An 18,617-nucleotide genomic window follows, 5' to 3' on the forward strand; every position below is an offset into this window, starting at 1 on the left:
GAGGCTCAGAGAGGCGAAATCTCTGACCATGATATAGGTGGTTCATTATGGTTTTGTTATAGGGTTATGAAGGATAAACATGTGGAAATATTTTCCCCACTATTTTAATGAGGGGAAAGTTTTATTTCTTAAGTTAAGGTGATGCTTTTGTTGCCCATGTGTGGCTCTTAACTCTCCTTAAAATTTAAATAAGGAACTTGTGTCAAACTTGTGATTGTATTTTTGGAATTGTATTTTGAGTTTCTGTAAACTATTCATAGGAGATTAGAGCTTAAACAGTATAAATCTCATTAGCAATATAATAGGATGAAAGATGTCTACTTAGGAGAAATGTGAAGAATTTCTATAGATTTCCATCTGATTTCTCCAACAGAAGTACCTCATTCTCATTTTCTTTTCTTAATAGGCACCAATTTGTAGAAAATAACTTAATACTAAAAATGGGTCCAGTAGATAAACGAAAGGTAAGTGAAATTCATTTTGATAGCCTAGTTATAGATCTATGTTTTCAAGTGGTATTTCTAAGAAAAGAAGTGTTGTCTCCTGCATGATAGATTTTAAAAAAAAGCTGTCCTTTCTAAATATTCTATAGTTGCGGATCCTATGAGGTAGTTAGTGTAATATTAATCTTCCCACTTTACAGATGAGTTAAATGAGGCTCAGAAGAGTAAATTGGACTTATTAAAGGTCACATAGCTTATAAATAGCCGCCTCAGTCTCTAGTCTCTGGACTTCTAAGTGGAAGGCTCTTTTCATGCTTCTTGCATTCCATATATTTCCCATATTATGTAGTTAATAACTTAACCCAGTTTAGTAACTGAGGGAGATTGTAGCAAGTGGAAAACCAAGAGAGTACTATGTATACTTGTCTGATGAAGGCAGTAGCAAAACTCATACCAGGCCTCACAGCACTGACTCTCAGGCCAGTATTCTTTATTATGTATATTTGCCAGATTTCCCCAGCTAAGGTTTCCCTTTAACTTAAGAGGGGCTTGTGATTTTCTAGCAGGCATTCTTAATGTTCTAGAATTTTTTCCTTTTCCAAGGAGTTAAGCAAGTAAAGTAAAATTTTTTAAATTGAATTTATTCTGTTTTGTATAGGTATCAATTTTGTTAAAACAGCTTTGAAGTTCATGTCTAAAAAGTGAAAAGTTCACAAATTTTCATCAGTTTGCCTGCTCCTAGTCTGCTGCATCTATCAGTGTTATTACACTACCCTTTCCTGGTTTATTATTTCTGTCTGTAACCCGAAACAGCAAATCTTAACTAACAGAAACATAGCCTATGGATAAAAAGCATTCATTTGTAAAGAATCCCCTTTATTCTGGGAAGGAAAAAAAAAAAAGACTGTGGAATGAGGGACCTGATTGGAGGCACTCTCTGACTTCTTTCAGTCATTGGAATTTGTGCTAACTTACATGGGTATAGAAAATTTTGACGGTGCCTGCTTCTTCATCTGTCTATACCAGTCTGTGTAATGGAAGTAGAATATCCAGAGTCAAGTGCATTGGAAGCACATGGATATGATAAATGAAGGGAAAGAACCTGTCTTGAAAGTGCTTGGCTTTTTCCACTTCCCTATGTGAAGTTGAGGTTAGGGAATTTGAAGAGACTTGGCTTGGTCACACAGGTGGATGGGACCTGTTTGCCTAATTACAGGTAAAAGTTGGCTTCTGGGAACTTTAATAGGTAGTCATAGAAATGATCCTCCATAAATAACCCTTACTTCTTCATTTTGGAAAATATGGATTTTTATGTTTATTCGTATCAGGGTTTATTTGCACGCCGTCGTCAGTTGCTCCTTACAGAAGGACCACATTTGTATTATGTGGACCCTGTCAACAAAGTCCTGAAAGGAGAAATTCCCTGGTCACAAGAACTTCGGCCAGAAGCCAAGAATTTTAAAACCTTTTTTGTTCACACAGTAAGTATTCTTCCTCAGCTCTTTCATTTGTTTCATAACTTAAGGGATTTTAACTCTTTTCCCTTTATACCTTCTGATGACAACAATAATAATAGCAGCCAACATTTTTATAAGTGTTACAGTTTATAAAGCACTTTCCTTCCAGTAACCGTGTTACGCAGGTAACAGTGTTGCTATTTTCCTTCACTACTTCAAAAAATTTTGTGATTTCATCAGTGTGAGAACTTTTTATATTAATGCAGATAGTATGTCCTTAAGGCCTAAGTAAATGATTCTCATGAGTAGCTGTGGTCAGCCTTCTCATGATGAGCATCTTTACACTTAGACTGGTCCTTGGATAATAGACTCATTTTCTATGACCATTTCCGTATTTGAAGCCTTTCTTGTTCCATTAGCATAGCCTTTGAGAAGTCAGGGTTGCCTCTGTCCCATAATGAGCCATTAGAATGGAACTTTTAGGGGAGAATACCTATTTTATAGATCAGGAAACTGAGGCTTAGAGTGGTTTCATGACTTGACCATAGTCTTAAAGCTAATAAGTGGTACAGCCAGAACTTAAAATCACATTTTTCTGACTCCAAGTTTTCTTTTCTTCTGTATCATGCTGTCTTGCATGATTGGGTGCACTAAGCTGGAAGGACCAAAAAGAGAACCTTGCTAAGTAAAACATTTTTCTTATGTTGCCCTCTCACCTTCTACCACAGGTCAGGCTCTTTTAAAATACCATTTTGGGGACTCAGTTCTACCTGGTTTCTAATAGTTCTCCTCAGAAATTAACTTGATCTGTTTTCAAATCTGTATTTTTCTTTTTTTTCCCTTCCATTTTTCAACCAATGTTTTGTTTTTAATTTTATTGGTACCTTTTGTTTTTACTCTAGTGATTTCCGGTTGTCTTGTATCCCCTTCTACCCTCTCCACATGCTCAGTTGAGCCTTCCTTTGTCACAAAAAAAGTTAAGATCACCTGGCACAGTGACCACTTCTGAAGACATATGCAACATTTTGTACTAGTCCCTTATCTCTTTAAAGAAAGTAAGGAGGATAATTCTCCCTTTCTTTTCTAGGACCATGATTTTACCTGGTATTTTTCAAATGGTGATGTCTTTTTAAAGAAGCCAGTATCTGATGTAGACATTATAGTGTGAGCTTAGTTATCTTATTTTGACATTGTTGTTTTGGTGTGCAATTTTGTGGAAATCATTAAACTTTAATCTCCTTGTAGCCTAACAGGACATATTACCTGATGGACCCAAGTGGGAATGCTCATAAGTGGTGCAAAAAGATACATGAAGTTTGGCGGCACAGATACCAGAACCATCCGAATGCTGCTGTCTAGGAAAGCTTATCCCAAACTGGTCTGGCTCCTGCCTGCTGCTCCATGATTCAGCATATGGGCTTGGCAGCACATTGGAAGGACCTTCCCACGCCACCTGTTAGCCATCTCAAGGGGAAATCATATGTCTGATATATTGCAGTTTTTTATTTAAAAAGAAAAAAAATGACAAAAAAATGACAAAAAAACCAACAACAAACATAAATGGAATTCAGGGTCGCTTTGCTTGTTCTTTGTGCTTCCGTTGAGGCTTCCACATGCATATCGTTGCAGTGAAGATCTTGCTTTGGTGCCCGTCAGCTCAATTTCTGCTGCAAACTAGTGGATAGACCTTGCATTACCAACTTCTCTTAAGATAAATTGAAACTGGTCTACATGCACACACCCAAAATCATGTACCAGTCTTGTGTGTGTGTAAATGGGACAGGGATTATTTCTGTGATTTTGTTTCCCCCTTCTCCCCTTGCCAAGACCCCATCTAGATTATCATTGAACTCTATTTCATCAGGGAGCTTTTAAATGCCTCTGCTGAGGTCTTGCCATCGTCTCTGTGGGTTTATTTTATTTTCCTGTTTATGCTTTTTTTTTTGTATATGGCAATTGCAGTCAGGTTGGTTTTACCCATTTCCATAATCTCTAATATAGTTCTGGTTGCAGGATTTCCGTGGTACTTATTATAATTATATGAGTGCACCAGATACATGCTTGGCAGGCAGGCTTCATGTTGTGAAGAGTATGGTGTAGGTTTTAAGTAAGAAAATGCTGAACATGGCACTGAAATTTTATAAAATTAAAATTACTGGTTCCTGAGGGTTATGTAAAATTTTAAGCTTGTCATTTTAAGTAAATGCATTGAATTCCTTAATCAAGGGGCCGTACAGGTAGCAGCATGCTTTTAACGAATACTAACTTAAAATGAACTAGTTAGTAACAAATTTTAGTCATTGATGTAGGAAATATACTCCTGACATTTTTAGATGAATTCAGATTTTTCCTTTCTCCAGGGTGTGCACATATACTGCCCTCATGAGCGTTGCTACCTGCTTTTAGTGGATATATAAAGATGAGTGAGAAGAATCCTATCAGAATTATTTTAATGGGTCTTGGTGTAGTGAAATGTACAATTCTTCCTGTTCGTTAGTTGATGGAAATCTAATGTACCCTTCCTGAGAATAATTTTTAAAACATTTAAATGTGCTTGGGCACTTTACTAATTGATAAATGGAGAAGCAGAGATGAAACTTTTGATACTGAAGAAGAAAGTACGGTACTTTTTGTCTCATCAGTACATTATTATTGAAGGGTCATATGTCACATGAATCCTTTTTATGTTAAATTGTGGTTGAACATTTCTTGTAACATAGCAGAGAGCTATTAACTTTACGTTTAACATTTCTCTAAATTTGTTCTCTAGCCATTCTGCTGGGCCATCTGGCTCTCCTGCAAAGAGCAGGGCTTTGCTGGAGATAAGTGTTACTCATAATTGCATTAAAAAGAGGTAAAAATAGCATACTTAATCACCTCTTATTGATAAATTAGTGTGTTTTTCTTAGCTCCTCTTCCTACTTGTTTTATTTCCTTTTTGACACCTTTTTTTTTTCTTTAAAGGGTAAGTGTCCTGCTATTGGATAAGTGTTTTTAATTTCCAGATCATTGTTAATTCAGTTATTTTATTTTCTTCATGAGTAAGTAGGCAGAAGTCCTGATAATCTATCAGGGCTAAGATGTTTTCTTAATTTTCCCAGAGATGTACCTGGGGTACAGTTATAAGTGGTGCATGGTTGGTCTCTGAGGGGCCTTTCATACTGCTGCATGGGAGATTTTTTTCACATTTATCTCCTTTATAAACCCAAGGGTGACGAGAAATTTTTCTGCTTTTCCTTTAATGTAATCTTCAATAAGTGTCATTAATATATTAATTCAGTTGGAAGGCTCTCCTGTCTCTCAAAAAGTCATCCATCAGTCTCAGACATAGTGTGCCAAATTGGATCCAGATTTAGAAAAGCTTCTATTTCTTCTTCTTGCCCCAATTAAGTGGTATGAAATGATTTTTCTTATCTCCTCTAATGCGGTAACATAGATTGTTTCAAAGTTACATTCTCTTTCATGAACCAGGGTCTTGTTAGCAATGTTCATTTGATTATTTTTAAAATAGGTTGGCGCAAAATGGTTCAGATAGTGTAATAGGTAGTAGAACACTTCATGGTACTAGTGATTTCTAGTTAGGCATAGAGCCGAATTCAGTGTTGGAGTGGCAAGGAGGACCAAATAGTGTAGAAAGGTTTATAGCTCATGTGGGACCCCAGAGAGTGGGGGCTTTGTAAAGTCTTTCTGTACTGGTATCAGTTGTAGTGCCTTTAATCATATATCTAAAGGGATTTTAAGAAGTTTAACTAAGCATTTGTAACATAGGTTCAAATTGTACTTTTCTTATTTCCTAACCCTTTAAAAGGGTTTTGTTATGTTGTTTTACTTCTAAAAGGTGATACTAACATTACCATTTTAGAACATTTTTCCTTTAGGATGACTTCCCTCTCATTTGATTTAGATTACATATATTGGAAAGTTCTCCAAAGCATTTATAGAACTCCCCACTTGTTTTTCTTTATGCAGTTATTTAAACTGTATCAAACCTAAGGATACCAAACTGCATTTGCCAACACATCTTTCATGGGCCATTTGTTTCAGGAGCAATGGACACATCGGATGTATGGCCACTAACAAGGGCATTTTTTGTAGTTGTCTTGGGGAAGAGACATTCTTTTTTGGACTTTTCCCCTTCCGGGTGGTAATGCCACTACCTCCTAGGCCTTAATAACAATATTCACTTTTAAAGTCTAAAACCAGATGGGGATGTTATGTTAGCTTTTGTGAATACTGCAATTATTTTGCCATTAGCTAGAGTTACTGATACCACTGTGAGCTAACTCTTTCTTGTTAGGTAAGTTTTTTGTTGCCTACACAAAAGTTCATCCTTTAGAAGACTTGCTTTTTATTTTCTTACCCCTTTCTTACTCATATCAGATTTATTCTAGTCTGTCCCTACAACCCTGGCGTTTAGGTGCCTTTCATTATATTTAAGATCATATATATGTATGTATGTATGTATGTATGTATGTATGTATATGTCATCTGGGGAGGACAGGGGGAGGGAACTAATACCCTGTTATTTAATCCAACCAGGACACCTTTAACTTAATGACAAATAGAATGGTAGCACTAATCAAGAGGTTCTGACAGGTACAGAGAGGTCACAACAACTTCTCACTCTCTGTTTTGGTCTTTCTAAGCATGGGTAAGGAAAAGAGTGGACCAGAGAACTATAATAATTATCTCTTCAGAAAGCCTACTGTGCCTTGACTTTCTCACCTGGATGCAGAGGTTGTTTTGTTGCTTCTTATAGGTCTGTAGGCAATGAGTGTTCCCATTTGGACCATAAAGCTACAAAACCCAGTATGGGCAAGGGCATTCCAAATGATATTTCAATGTAGTTTCACCAATTTTAATGTGTAAGGAGAATTTTTCTCATATTCTTAATTCATATGCCCTGTTGCCACTTCCCCAAAACTCTTCCTTCAAGACCCTGGTAGAGAGAAGAGGCTCCTCAATATGAAACAAAGTCCCTGTTTATACAGACAAATTACAAATTGCCATTCAGATAGATGGTGTGTTTTTCACTGGAACCTTGTTGTAATATTATTCACTCTAAAGTATTTGATATAAGTTTAGGTTCTTTTGGAACCTCCTTTAGTAGGGGTTTAGTTCCTGAAATACAAAAGGAACTTGATTTAAGGCATTTTCTCATAGAAGGCAGTCTTGTGACAACATAACAGTGAGGTCCTGCTTCAGGACTGTGCTCTTTACTGTCTCTTACCTGGTACCTACTTCATTTGGCACTTGTAGCTTGTAGTTCCATGCACTGAACATTTTTTTTTTGTTCGGTCCTGTGGCCCATGAAAAGCTTATAGTCTCTGAAATAAATGCAATGAAAAGCTATCTGTCCCAAAGAATGAATTTGAATAAGACTTCTCACCCTCCCTGTAAAAGCTTTAGGCTGAAACCTTGTCATGAATGCAGTCAAGCATCAAATTCTCCCCAAAACCATTAAAAAAAATTAATGAAGGAATCTGGTTATGCTTCCAGATTATGTATGCATTTGGCTCCACCACTGACGTTTATCTGCTAAGTGCTCCATGTCATGTTTCAGAGACCTTGTATGTTGTAGCCACAATGTTTAGGTGCAATGTTTAGTGCCCATTAGCTGCAAGAGCATTATTGTAGAGCTCTCATATTGCCACTTTTTGGTAGATCATAGATCGTTCATAGATAATTTATTAGAAATTATAGAAACTCCAAAATATCACCTGAGTTATTGGGAACCAGTAGAAGAGCCTTAGTAGATAGTTAAAAAAAAAATTCAAAACTGTAGTTAGGTTGCTGGTTGGATCTTTAAAGGCTAATGTATTTTTCCAGTCCCTTAGGTTTCAGTTCCACCTTGACTCTGAGGTCCAGCAAACATGATGGAATAGTATATTGATTGTATTTGGCTCTCAGAAAGAGTTGTCCAAATGAATAATTCAGGGGAATAATGGAGTACAGGTGTATTTTTCATCCCTTCTGCAACAGTTCTAGGCAGGCATCACAGCTCTGCGAAAGACCAAATCATCTCTTTGGTTTATTTCTTGATTTCTCCACATCACTTTAGTAAGGGTGTTAAGGAGGAGGTTCTATCATTCCAGATGAAAAGCATGCAAGCCAGATTTCCTTAGGAGCCATGCTCAACACCACTTTTTAATTTAACAGAGGTTATGGGTCTTAAGCCCTTTCTCTGTAGATGATTGCACTACCCTGGAGTTTCCCTCATTCCTGGCTGGTCCCCAGAATGATGAGGGAACCCATAGATACAACTTCAAATGGAGTGGGAGATTTATTAGGTGTAGAGAGTTTGCTGAAGGTACTATGCTTTATGAATGCTCTACACATTTCTCCATTTTATTTCCTTTCATACCCAAACTCAGAAATGAATTGATGATTGCTCAGTTGGGTGTGGTTTTTATCTCTTTTTCGGCATATGTGGTGAATGTGTAAGTAATCATTTTGTCTTTAGGCATATATTTTCTAATCAAGTTCTGGGTCACTCCTCTGAAATTTCCTGATTAATAGTGGCTTTGTGGCTCAGTTTTGCATATGTGTGTATGTGTGTGTGTACATTCATACATATACATGTGTGTACACATTTATCTGTATCTACACACATATATACACATATGTAATGCTGCCTTTGGAGAACTCTTCTAGGTAAGTAACTATCCTTATGGCAAAGAGCAATTTTCAGTTCAGATAGAAGCCATGGGGAGCTGAAAACAAAACACCTAGGTGTACCTCTTTATCTTCCCCCATAACTTATTTCTTCCAGTCTGTGAAGAAACTCCAAACTGTATGCACAGTGGACTATTTATAAAAAGAAAACATTTTTTTAGCTGTGTAAACCACCCTGTAATCCAATCTGTATGTCTGAATGACTATGAATGTGGGTTCTTACTGTTGAAAAAGTCTCCATGATTATGTCCTAAGTTTGATTGGATGTTGGCCAAACGTACTAAATTGTGGCAGTATTTAGAACTGCTGTAGCTGTCTTTTAACAACATAAAATTAGGAAATTGAATGCATTTTGATAGTATGTTAGCTGTCTTTCAGGTTGGTGGCAGTTAGAACGTGTAATATTCTCTACCTGGTTTGTAGCTGTAACTGATGTACAGGCAAAGCAAAAAAATAAAGAACTTATGAAAACAGAAGCAAATAATGCAATGATATTAGGATATACACTTTTGTATTTTTATTCTTATATAAGGTTATTTGCTGGCTACTGTTGGCCTCTAGTTCAGTCTGTTATTTAAATTCTAATATATGAATTATTTGGATTGAATTTCATGTTCGGGGCCACCTTGTTGTATGTATTGATGTACAGCCTTGAATGTGAATAATTATTGTAAACTATATTTTACAACTTTTTTTCTGGTTTTATTATATAAATTTTCTATTTGGTCAATGATTTAATCATATCTCATAATTTAATGAATCTGTTTATTCTCTTTCCAAATATTTGTGCTTTAGATGTAGTTACTGAATGATGAATTTTTCACATATGCTCGATAGTCTTGTAATAAAAAAAAAAGCATGTAGGGCTCTAGGTGTACAATGTCTTGGCTCTTTTCTTTGATTTCCCTCCCCGGACCTTCCCTTTCATCACAGAAAACTGAATTCAAGGATAAGTTGTTTTTGTTTTAAGAGATAGTGCGGTGTTGTGTCCTTATTTGTAGTGAAAAAAGCCTGGAGTCCGGCTTTGACAGCTGTGCGCGACCTTTCTTTGAGCCTCTTAAGATGGGAATAACATCCCGCCTCCTTGGCGGGGCTGTCTCGGGGAAAGCGCTGTAGACATGAGAGCTATAATGCCAAGTCACCGAAGGGGCCAAAGGTCCAGTTTCATGAGGGAAAAGAGGGTTTGTTTTCAGTCTACGACCCCTGTGGGTCCTCGAAGGTCTGGGCAGGAGTCCTGGTCCTCGCTGGCTGCGCTACGCGGAGCTGACCGCGGCGCCGAGGCGAGTGCACCGACACTCTGGACCCGTGACACGGGCAGGCTCTTGTGTCAGGGTGGAGTGCAGCGACCTCGGCGGCGGGCCCACACGTTACCTTGAACTTGGAAGCTGGCGCCGTTCCCCGGCTCCCTCCTCGATAGCTCCAGCAGGCGTCCTCCTTTCGAGAGGAACACTTCCGGCACCGGAGGGCGAAGAAAGGGGTGGAGAGCCAATTTAAAGAGCTGCTTCCGTTTCGGAGGACCGTCAGGGCGGTACTTCCGTCGGCGGGACTCTTTTGAAGGGTGGACTTGCCGGGCGGGAGAGTGTCCGGCGGATGATATTAAGGGCCGGACGCTTCCGGCCCGAGGAAGCCTAGCCTCCCGGAGCAGAGTGTAAGGCCCGGTCGGAGGGGCTGGGATCATGGCAGAGAATCACCGCGAGCTGCTCCCGGCTCCCGGCGCCGCCGTGGTCGGGGTGGGGCCGGGGGGCGGTTTGTGTCGGTGCTGTGGCTTTGGGCTTGCGCCCCTCGGGGAGCGGGCTGCTGGCGGCGGCTCCAAGTGGGTCCGGCTCAACGTGGGCGGCACCTACTTCCTCACCACCCGGCAGACGCTGTGCCGGGACCCGAAATCCTTCCTGTACCGTCTGTGCCAGGCAGATCCGGACCTGGACTCGGACAAGGTAAGAGGCCCGCCGGGCGTCACGCGACCCTTTCCCGGGCCCCCGCTGCCGGGTCCCGGGGCGGAGCATCTCCCCTCCCCCACTCAAGCTGAGCAGACCCTGGCCTTTCCCGACACCCAGGGTCCGGTCGTCAGGCTGAACAGCCACCTCCTGCAGCCCCACCCCATTGTCTTATACCTGGTCCGAGACATCCTTTCGACCCCCAGACTTTCCAGACACTCTCTCCTCCCCACCCCCAGTATTGTCCGGTACCTGCCGAGACATCCCTTCGACCTCGACTCCTAGCAGACACTCCCCCGTTCCCATTCATGCCCCTCGTCCCCAGTCTTGGAAGACCCTGGCTTCTCCTTTTTCGCCCAGGGCTTCTCCTCCTCCTCCTCCGAACTCGGTCCTTTCTCCAGACGGAGGAGAACCGAGTCTTCTGACTCTTAGACCCCGTTTTCTTCTTCTCTTTATACTCTTTCCGTGTCCTGTCTAAGTAGGTTCCCTCAATTACACAACATTCTGGTTCTGTCTATAGATTGAGGAGACCCTGGGCTCCCTTTATTCAATCCCTGACCTCATGGTGTTCCCCCCCCCCATCTCCGCCCCCCAGTCTTTCTCAGGCTCAAGAAACCCTGGGATCCTAACATAATTGTCCCTCAATCCCACTCCCCTCCCCCCACCCCAGTCCAGCCCAGGCTGAAGAGACCACGGTATCCTTAGTCTTACTCCAGGACCGAGACCTAGGACCACCCAATATTCCTTTTTTTTTCCAAGCTGATGAATCCCTGGGGGTCTCTGTCTATCCATTTCCGTTTTTAGGCTGAGACTTTTTCCATTTCTGGTTCCTGAACTCAATGGACCCTCCCCACATAAAAAAAAATTTCCTTTAGAGTGCCTTCTCTTTCCCCTTGGGCTGAAGATAATTCTGGTGTCCCATAAACCCAATTCTCTTGTTTTGAGGGGCCCACCATTCCCCTTGGCAGACAGGAGGTTCTTGTATTCCTTATGACTACTTTCCCCTTTTTAAGTTGAATAGACCTTCATATGACTTATAAGGGACCTTGGAGTTTCCCTCACTTTTCATTTCACCAAGTGCTTGAGTGTTGAGACCCCAATGTTCTAATTAGAAGACCCTGCCATTTCCAGGCTCACTTTTTCCTGGTTATTAGGCTGAAGGTATCTCCCTAGCCATTTGGTGATGATTCCATTCCTCTTTTCACCAAAACCTTTGTCTAGCCCCTCCAGTCTAGCTGTAGAGGTCCTGGCAGCACCTTCCCCTAGTAAGGGAGGATCCCGCCCCCAATTATACTCTCCTTTACCTTCTATAATTGATGCTTTTCTACTCTTTGGAAAGTGCCAGTGAGTTTATATTCTCAAGCTTTCATGTCATTTTTTTTCTTTGTTAACTGAGTAACTTTCTTCTAATATTTTCTTGGTGATTCCTTTTTTTTTTTTTAAGGTAGTGGTGAGGTGGGACTCACCCTACATTCTCTTTACAAGTATAGTCATTTATTGTCTCTGGAAACTGTATATATATAGGTAGACCTTGTCTGATGTAGTTAATTGATTTCACAGAAGCTTGACATTGAGCAAAATGGGACAATGAATTCTATAGGAACAAGTCATATGTAGTATTTATTTTGATCTGCTTTTTATCTTTAATGTGATTTTTCTGAAAGAGGTTTTATCTTTCTAAGACACCTTTTAATGATGTTATGAAGGATCAGGAGCTAAGTCTAGGTCTTCTTCAGTCTGTCCTTTAACTTAACAGTATATTTGTTGTTTTTAACTGCTCTGGAAAGGATTACAGATTGTTGGCTTAGGTAACCTGCCCTTCATCAATTTAATGTTTAGACTATGTGTGTATAGCAATAAAATGTTTCTTGACCACTACTCTGCTTAAAATTTTTGCCATTGTACAAAAACTGTATTGCTCAAGATGCTTAATTCTTAAAAACCTACAGACCTTTTCTATTTCCTATGACTTGCTTCTGGTTCCCTCTTTCATCCTGATTTTTGGTTCCTATTCTTGAGTTATGGAGTATATGCTACTAACCTGCAGTATAGTCTGGGCTAGAAAACAAAAATTATTTAACTTTCACCTTTTCAAAAACTGTAAAATCCCTAGAGCTAGAAAGGACTTTAGAATTCATCTAGTCCAATTCCTTGCCTAAAACATAGGATAATCAAGCTTCTATTTGAACACCTTTATTAATGGGGGAGGGAGGGGAGAGAAAGAGAGAGTGTGTGTGGGGGGGTTGGGGAGGGTCACTACCTCACAAAATAACCCATTCAATTTCTGGACAGCTGTAATTTTTAGAAGTTTATAACACTGAGTATAATTTTACAACAGTCATTTGCTTGTAGTAGGAGTTGTCCACATGGAATTCTTTTCAAAAAGTATATATCTGGAAGAAGTAACAAATTTATCCTGTGGAGGCACTGTGAAGATTGAGGCTTAGAGAAAGATTGGTCAGGATAGTAATTTTTACCAACCTATTCTGAGTTGGTACACTTTATTGGAGTTACTGATATTTCTGTTTTCCTCATGTATTTAACACATTTAGTTTATTATGCATTTATTATGTGTATCATACTGTGCTGGGAGGGAGGGAGAGAGAGAGAGAGGCCGAGACAGACAGACAGACTTCAATACTTTGGATTAATGATCTCATTGATGTGGATATTCCCTCTGGTACAGATTACATCCATTTATACCTTTTATCCTGCAAATTTTTGTCCACCAAAGGGAATCCATTGAACATATTCTTCTGTATCTCGTGAGATTGCATGAATGCCAGTGGAGCACTTTCCAGTCATTTGCATGATTGGAAAGATGTAATCTGCCATAGAGTAACATTTGTGAAAGCTTGCCTGTTCTCTTCTCAGACCTTCATCAAGATTTTTAGAGTTGGGAAAGTAGCCCTATTGATATTTTCTCATTTGCTTTTTTGGGGAGGTAATAAGGCCCAGGATTTTATTTAAAAAAAAAAGCATTCCCCCTATCTTTCATGAATGTTGAGACTCAGTCTCTCAGTTCCCTCACTTCAGACATATACTTCTTCGGATAGTTCAGCTGCTTTTGCTATCTCTCTTTTCTTTATTGCTGTCTCTATTTCTTCATGTCGTTCATGGGAGATTGTAGCCAGATATGGTGTTATTGAGTGAAAAAAGAATTTGTATTAGAAATGTTATAGACCTTTACATTTTTTTCTTTGCTGTCCTCCCTCCAGCTTCATCCTTATTGTAAGGATGATTTAGTTTAGCTGGGTCCTTAGGAACAAAATAAAGATGAAAAATATTGATTGTTGTAGTCGAGAAGTTTATATAGTAAGGGGAACAGACATGCAGAAGTACTATAATAAATTAGAAAATGTTTAAGTGTATAAAAAAGTCCATGAAGTGATCTGAGAGATTCAAAGGGAAATATCTCTTCTAGTTGACAGGATTAGAGAAAGCTTCATGGATGAGATGACATTTGAGCTGAGGGTTGAAGGATGGGAAGAGTGTAGGAAAAGTGTAGAAAAGTGTGTTAAAAGGTGTGAGAAAGCGTTGGAAGGGTGGTATCTGAGAACTGTGAATGTTCCAAATTGGTTGGAGATTAGAGGGAGTAAAGGGAGCCCATCATGAAATAAAGTAAGAAAAGCAAGTTGGAACTAGATTGCTAGCCTTGAATGTTAATTTGTTTTTTGTTTAGTGAGGGCTTCTGAGAGTTTTTGAGATGATTTTTGAGGTCAAATATCTTTGCAAATATCTGAGGTCAAATATCTTTATAAAGAAAGATTATTTTGTCAGTGTGGGATTAAAGAGCAGAGAAGAGTCTGGTGGCAGAGAGACCAATAAGAAAGTTATTATAGTATTCACAAATGCATGTTTAAATACTTTGATTCGCTATTTGGAATGCATGAGTTTGGCTCATACAGAGAGCCAGTTCATCTTACTTTACCATGTCTTATGCTGGTACTCCTTTTTAAAAATGTATGCTTTACTGTAATGGGAGGCCTTTTCAGTAATATTACCAATGAGTGGAAATTATGGGCAGTTGAAATAATCTTAGGTGGCTGGGACTTAAAAGAATTGGATTCTGGTCTCATCCTTGTCATTAACTCCTCTCACCTTGGGCAAGCCCCCTTCTTTGAGCCTCAATTTCTCCATTTGTAAAATGATTGGTCTAGATGATTTCTAAGAGCCCACTCTGACATATAATTCTAAACTTTGACCAAATCAGCATCTCCTTCATGTCAAGTATTGTGCTAGGATTGGAGATACAGTGAATGATATAATCTCTACTTGCCCAAGGTTTTCAGAATATAAATCTCTTTCAGAGTGATTTCTCATTGTTGTTCACTTAAGCATGTTTGGAGTCTAGAGAATATAACTAAAAATTAATGAATAGTAGAGAATAATAGCTCTTGATTCCTAATAAAGTGGTTGTTATTACATTAGTGTTAGCTTTACTCACAGCTAATATAATTGGCCTAGATTAATTCATGTATTGATGTAGATGGGAGATCTTCAAATCAAGGCTGAATGGCCCCTTGTTGGGTATATTGTCGAGGTGATTCCTTTTTGGAGGTGGGTAGAATAGATGGTCACAAAGGTTCCTTACAACCCTGGAGTTCTGTATCTGTGTCAAATAATGATAGCACCTTTTATCAAAAGTCCTTAATACATTGTCTCGTTTTTCTTAGTTTTCTTCTTTCTTAGCAGTATGAAAAGTTTACTGGGATCTCATTTGTCCAGACAGACACAGCTAGCATTTATATATGGCTTGAAGGTTTGCAAAATGCTTTACAAATATTTCTTTTTATCCTTATAACTCTTGGTGTTAGGTGCTATTATTATCATCATTCCCATTTTACAGTTGAGGAAACTGTAGTAGACAGATTAAATGATTTGGCCCAGGGTCGCACAGCTGATAAGTGTCTCAGGGTGGATTTGAACTCAGGTCTTCCTGACTCCAGGTCCAGGGCTTTAATCATTGGGCCACTTAATAATAAGTCATGGATTTCTTATTGATCTGGATGAGTACGGTGTCTTTGTGTATGTATGTATGGGGGAAGGGAGTATCTCTCAATGATATGAGAATGAATAAATAGATATTTAAAATTCTGTTTGTACGGTTTTCACAATTGAGATCAGTAGAGACAACCTTTTACACATCTTATTGGGTTTGAATCTTGGAGATGGGAAAGGTAGACCATTTTCTGTTGCTTATGAAACAGAATATTTATTGAAGGTCTGCTATATAGGCAAAGCTGCCCTAGGGATGGTTCTTGATAATAATTTAAATTCTATGATCCTATGAATTCCAAAGCAATGCATTAACTATCTAAAAATAATATAGTATGGACCAAGTGTGTATATGTGTGTGTATATTACATATGTGTATATGTATGTGTATGTATACATATATACATACAAACACACTGTGGGGAATATAAAAAGGATTAGGTGGGCTTAATAAGAAGGAACTTATTAGAGCTAGATGACAGCTAGGTGGGGTCAGTGAATAGAGAGGTATGTCAGGAAGAACTGAGTTCAAATCCACCCTCAGACACATGACACTAACTGTGTGACCCTGGGCAAGTCACTTAACACCAATTGGCTTACCAAAAAAAAAAAAATGAAGAAACTTACTAGCTGTGCGACCCAGGACGAGTCATTTAATCTCTGTCTGCCTCAGTTTCCTCATCTATAAAATGAGGATAATAGCACTGACCTCCCAAGGATTTTGTGAAGATTAAATGAGATAAAATTTGTGAAGTTCTTGGTACCTGGCAGATACTTAAGGAATGCTTCTTCCCTCTCTTCTAGAGCAGGGCTTCTTAAACTTTTCCCACTACCTTCAGTGCTTCTTATACTGTGGATCACCACTTCACAGCCATTTAGAGGACTTGAGTTTTTTCAAGTGTTAAGGCTTGTGAAACATTACAGCTAGAGGAGACCTTACAGATCATCTCATCTGACTCCCTTATTTTATAGACAAAGAAACTGAGACCCAGAGACAGGCACAAGTAGTGGCAGAGCTTAAAGTGGGCTTCTTGACTTCTAGTTAGGTCTTCTCTATTGTTCAGTTCCATCTTGTAAATCTCAGGTTAGGAAGAATGGGACAAATGAGGATCTGGAAGCAGGCAGTAGCAAGTTGTACGTGCAGGGGATGGCCAATTAAGGACGACTTTGTTTCTGATGTTCCTCTGGAAGAAAGGTTCTTGACTTTTTTCCTGCGTCACGGACCTCTTTGGCAGTGTGGTGCCTATCCCTTCTCAGAGTGACGTTTTAAAATGCATGGAACGATATACCGCAGATTAGAAAGGAAAATGATTCCTGAAATCTGTTATCAAAATGTTAAACTTCTGTAGATCAAAAGGCCTTCCACTTAGATTTGGGAGGAGGGGAGATTAAGGTTTATATCCAGATAACTGATACAAAGCACAATATAAGTGCAAAAAAGAAGAAAAAAAGGTCAGGTCAGAGCGCTCAGAAATTTGAGAAGGGAGCAGTCACTCAGATGAGAGAATCAAGAAAAGCTTCCTGGAAGTGCCCCTGGAGTTGGTCCTTGAAAGAAGAGAAAGGGATTTTAGCTGGTAGAGTGGTGTGGTCTACTGTAGGGAAAGGAAGTGAGCAAAGACCTGCACATGGTAGGATGAGAATGGGAGGTGGGAGTAGTTCATTCTGGCTAGGACTTCAAGTTGTAGTAGCAATTTATATTTCTGATGTTCTTTAATTGTTCTCCAAGTCCCTCTTCTCATCATCACCATGTAGGCAGTGCAAGCAGTAGTAGCCCCATTTGACAGTTGAGGAAATGGAGCTTCTGAAAGGTTGTGACTTGTCTGTGTTCATATAAATTAGTAATTGTCAGAGGCAGGATTTGAACTTAGGCCTCTCTGAACCCTAGCCCTTGCTCTTTTCATGATGAATAGGAGTAGTGGAAGAAAAGGCTGTGGAGATAGGTTGGTGTCAACGGTTGTGGAGGAACTTGAATTCCAGCTTTAAGAATTACATTTTTGGGGAAGCCTCAGAAAATTTCTGAGGGGCCAGTTGGCAGTGTCAGAGCCATCTATTAGGAATATAAACTTGACAACAGAATGAGTTGTGGACTGGACAGGAAAGACATTGGAGGGAGCTAGCAGTTAAAAACAAAACCAAAACAAGATTACTTTCAAAATGGGAAATTTTCAGACAAAAAGTCTGGGGGGAAACAAACCTCCACAACCCAGAATAGCCCAGAGAGAACTTGGGCATTTGAACAAGGCCATTGTGATTGCTTTGGTGCTGCAGATGTGGAGGCATCACTTGGAGCGCCCCGAAGGGTGGGGTATGGGCTGATGCCTCTAGCCAGATATCGATTGTAATTCATTACATCAGTGTTTACCCAGAACCCCTTCTTGATAGAAACATCTAAATAACTTAAGAGCTCTTAAGGAAGAAGAAAGAACAGTTTGTTGGAACAGGAGAGTGATGTGTGTTAAAATGCTTGAAGAAGTGGAAGCAGGAAGGAAGACCATTTGGATATTATAGTAATCTTGGCAGAGAGAAAGAGTTACAGTGGAAGTTAAAAGGAGAGGATGAGTGAGCATTTTATCCAGAGGGTGAGAGAGAGAGGGAAAAGTCAAAAATGAGAGAGTTTTCAATCATCAGTGAGTCTGGTGGTTATCATCAGTTGGAGAGAAGTTTGAGGGAAGGTCAGGTTTTGGGGAAAGTTCAGTTCAGTTTTTGATCATATTTAATTGCAAATGTTGAGCAGGGACATCTAGCTGATGGGGGGATCCAGTAAAGCTGTCCACTAGATAATTGGAAATACAGGACCGGGTATCTGGGGAGAACATAAGGGTTGGTGCTTAGTCTTATGCTTCTTCTGTATTTCCCCAGTGTCTAACACGAGGACTGGGCACGTATTAAGTACTCATACTGGTTGGATTTATTTTGGATATTACCCCCTATATGCTGAAGCACTTCGCTCAGTGACCATTCTTTTGTCAGACGTTAGTTGCCTTTTGTTGCTGAGCACTGTGTTAGCTCTGGAGAAAATGCAAAGTTTAGGTAAGACAGTCTTTGGCTTCATGGAGCTTATCAGCCTGATGGGGCATGATATATAGACACAGTTATAAAATAGCATATTG

The 18,617-nt window shown here is 39.5% G+C and overlaps 2 protein-coding genes across 10 annotated transcripts in view; both read left to right on the top strand.

Annotated features, from left to right (window-relative positions):
* Positions 1–9,446, top strand: part of PDPK1 (3-phosphoinositide dependent protein kinase 1) — a 127,443-nt gene extending 117,997 nt beyond the window's left edge. For all 8 annotated transcript variants that reach the window (XM_021006760.2, XM_021006761.2, XM_078152625.1 and 5 more), the window contains 3 exons: positions 407–464; positions 1,772–1,924; positions 3,146–9,446. In XM_021006760.2, the coding sequence (XP_020862419.1) occupies positions 407–464; positions 1,772–1,924; positions 3,146–3,259 (325 nt within the window). In that variant the 3' untranslated portion in view covers positions 3,260–9,446. The remainder of the gene's footprint in view (positions 1–406; positions 465–1,771; positions 1,925–3,145) is intronic.
* A 631-nt stretch (positions 9,447–10,077) lies between these two features.
* KCTD5 (potassium channel tetramerization domain containing 5) overlaps positions 10,078–18,617 on the top strand; it is a 94,022-nt gene continuing 85,482 nt past the window's right edge. Inside the window, exon 1 of one of the 2 annotated variants that reach the window (XM_021006772.2) lies at positions 10,078–10,509. In XM_021006772.2, coding sequence (XP_020862431.1) covers positions 10,252–10,509 — 258 coding nt within the window. In that variant the 5' untranslated portion in view covers positions 10,078–10,251. The remainder of the gene's footprint in view (positions 10,510–18,617) is intronic. The other variant, XM_021006773.2, reaches the window with a different exon arrangement.

This window comes from Phascolarctos cinereus, unplaced genomic scaffold (genome assembly GCF_003287225.1).
Source record: "Phascolarctos cinereus isolate Bilbo 61053 unplaced genomic scaffold, phaCin_HiC Scaffold_4;HRSCAF=312, whole genome shotgun sequence".
Taxonomy (NCBI): Eukaryota; Metazoa; Chordata; class Mammalia; order Diprotodontia; family Phascolarctidae; genus Phascolarctos; species Phascolarctos cinereus.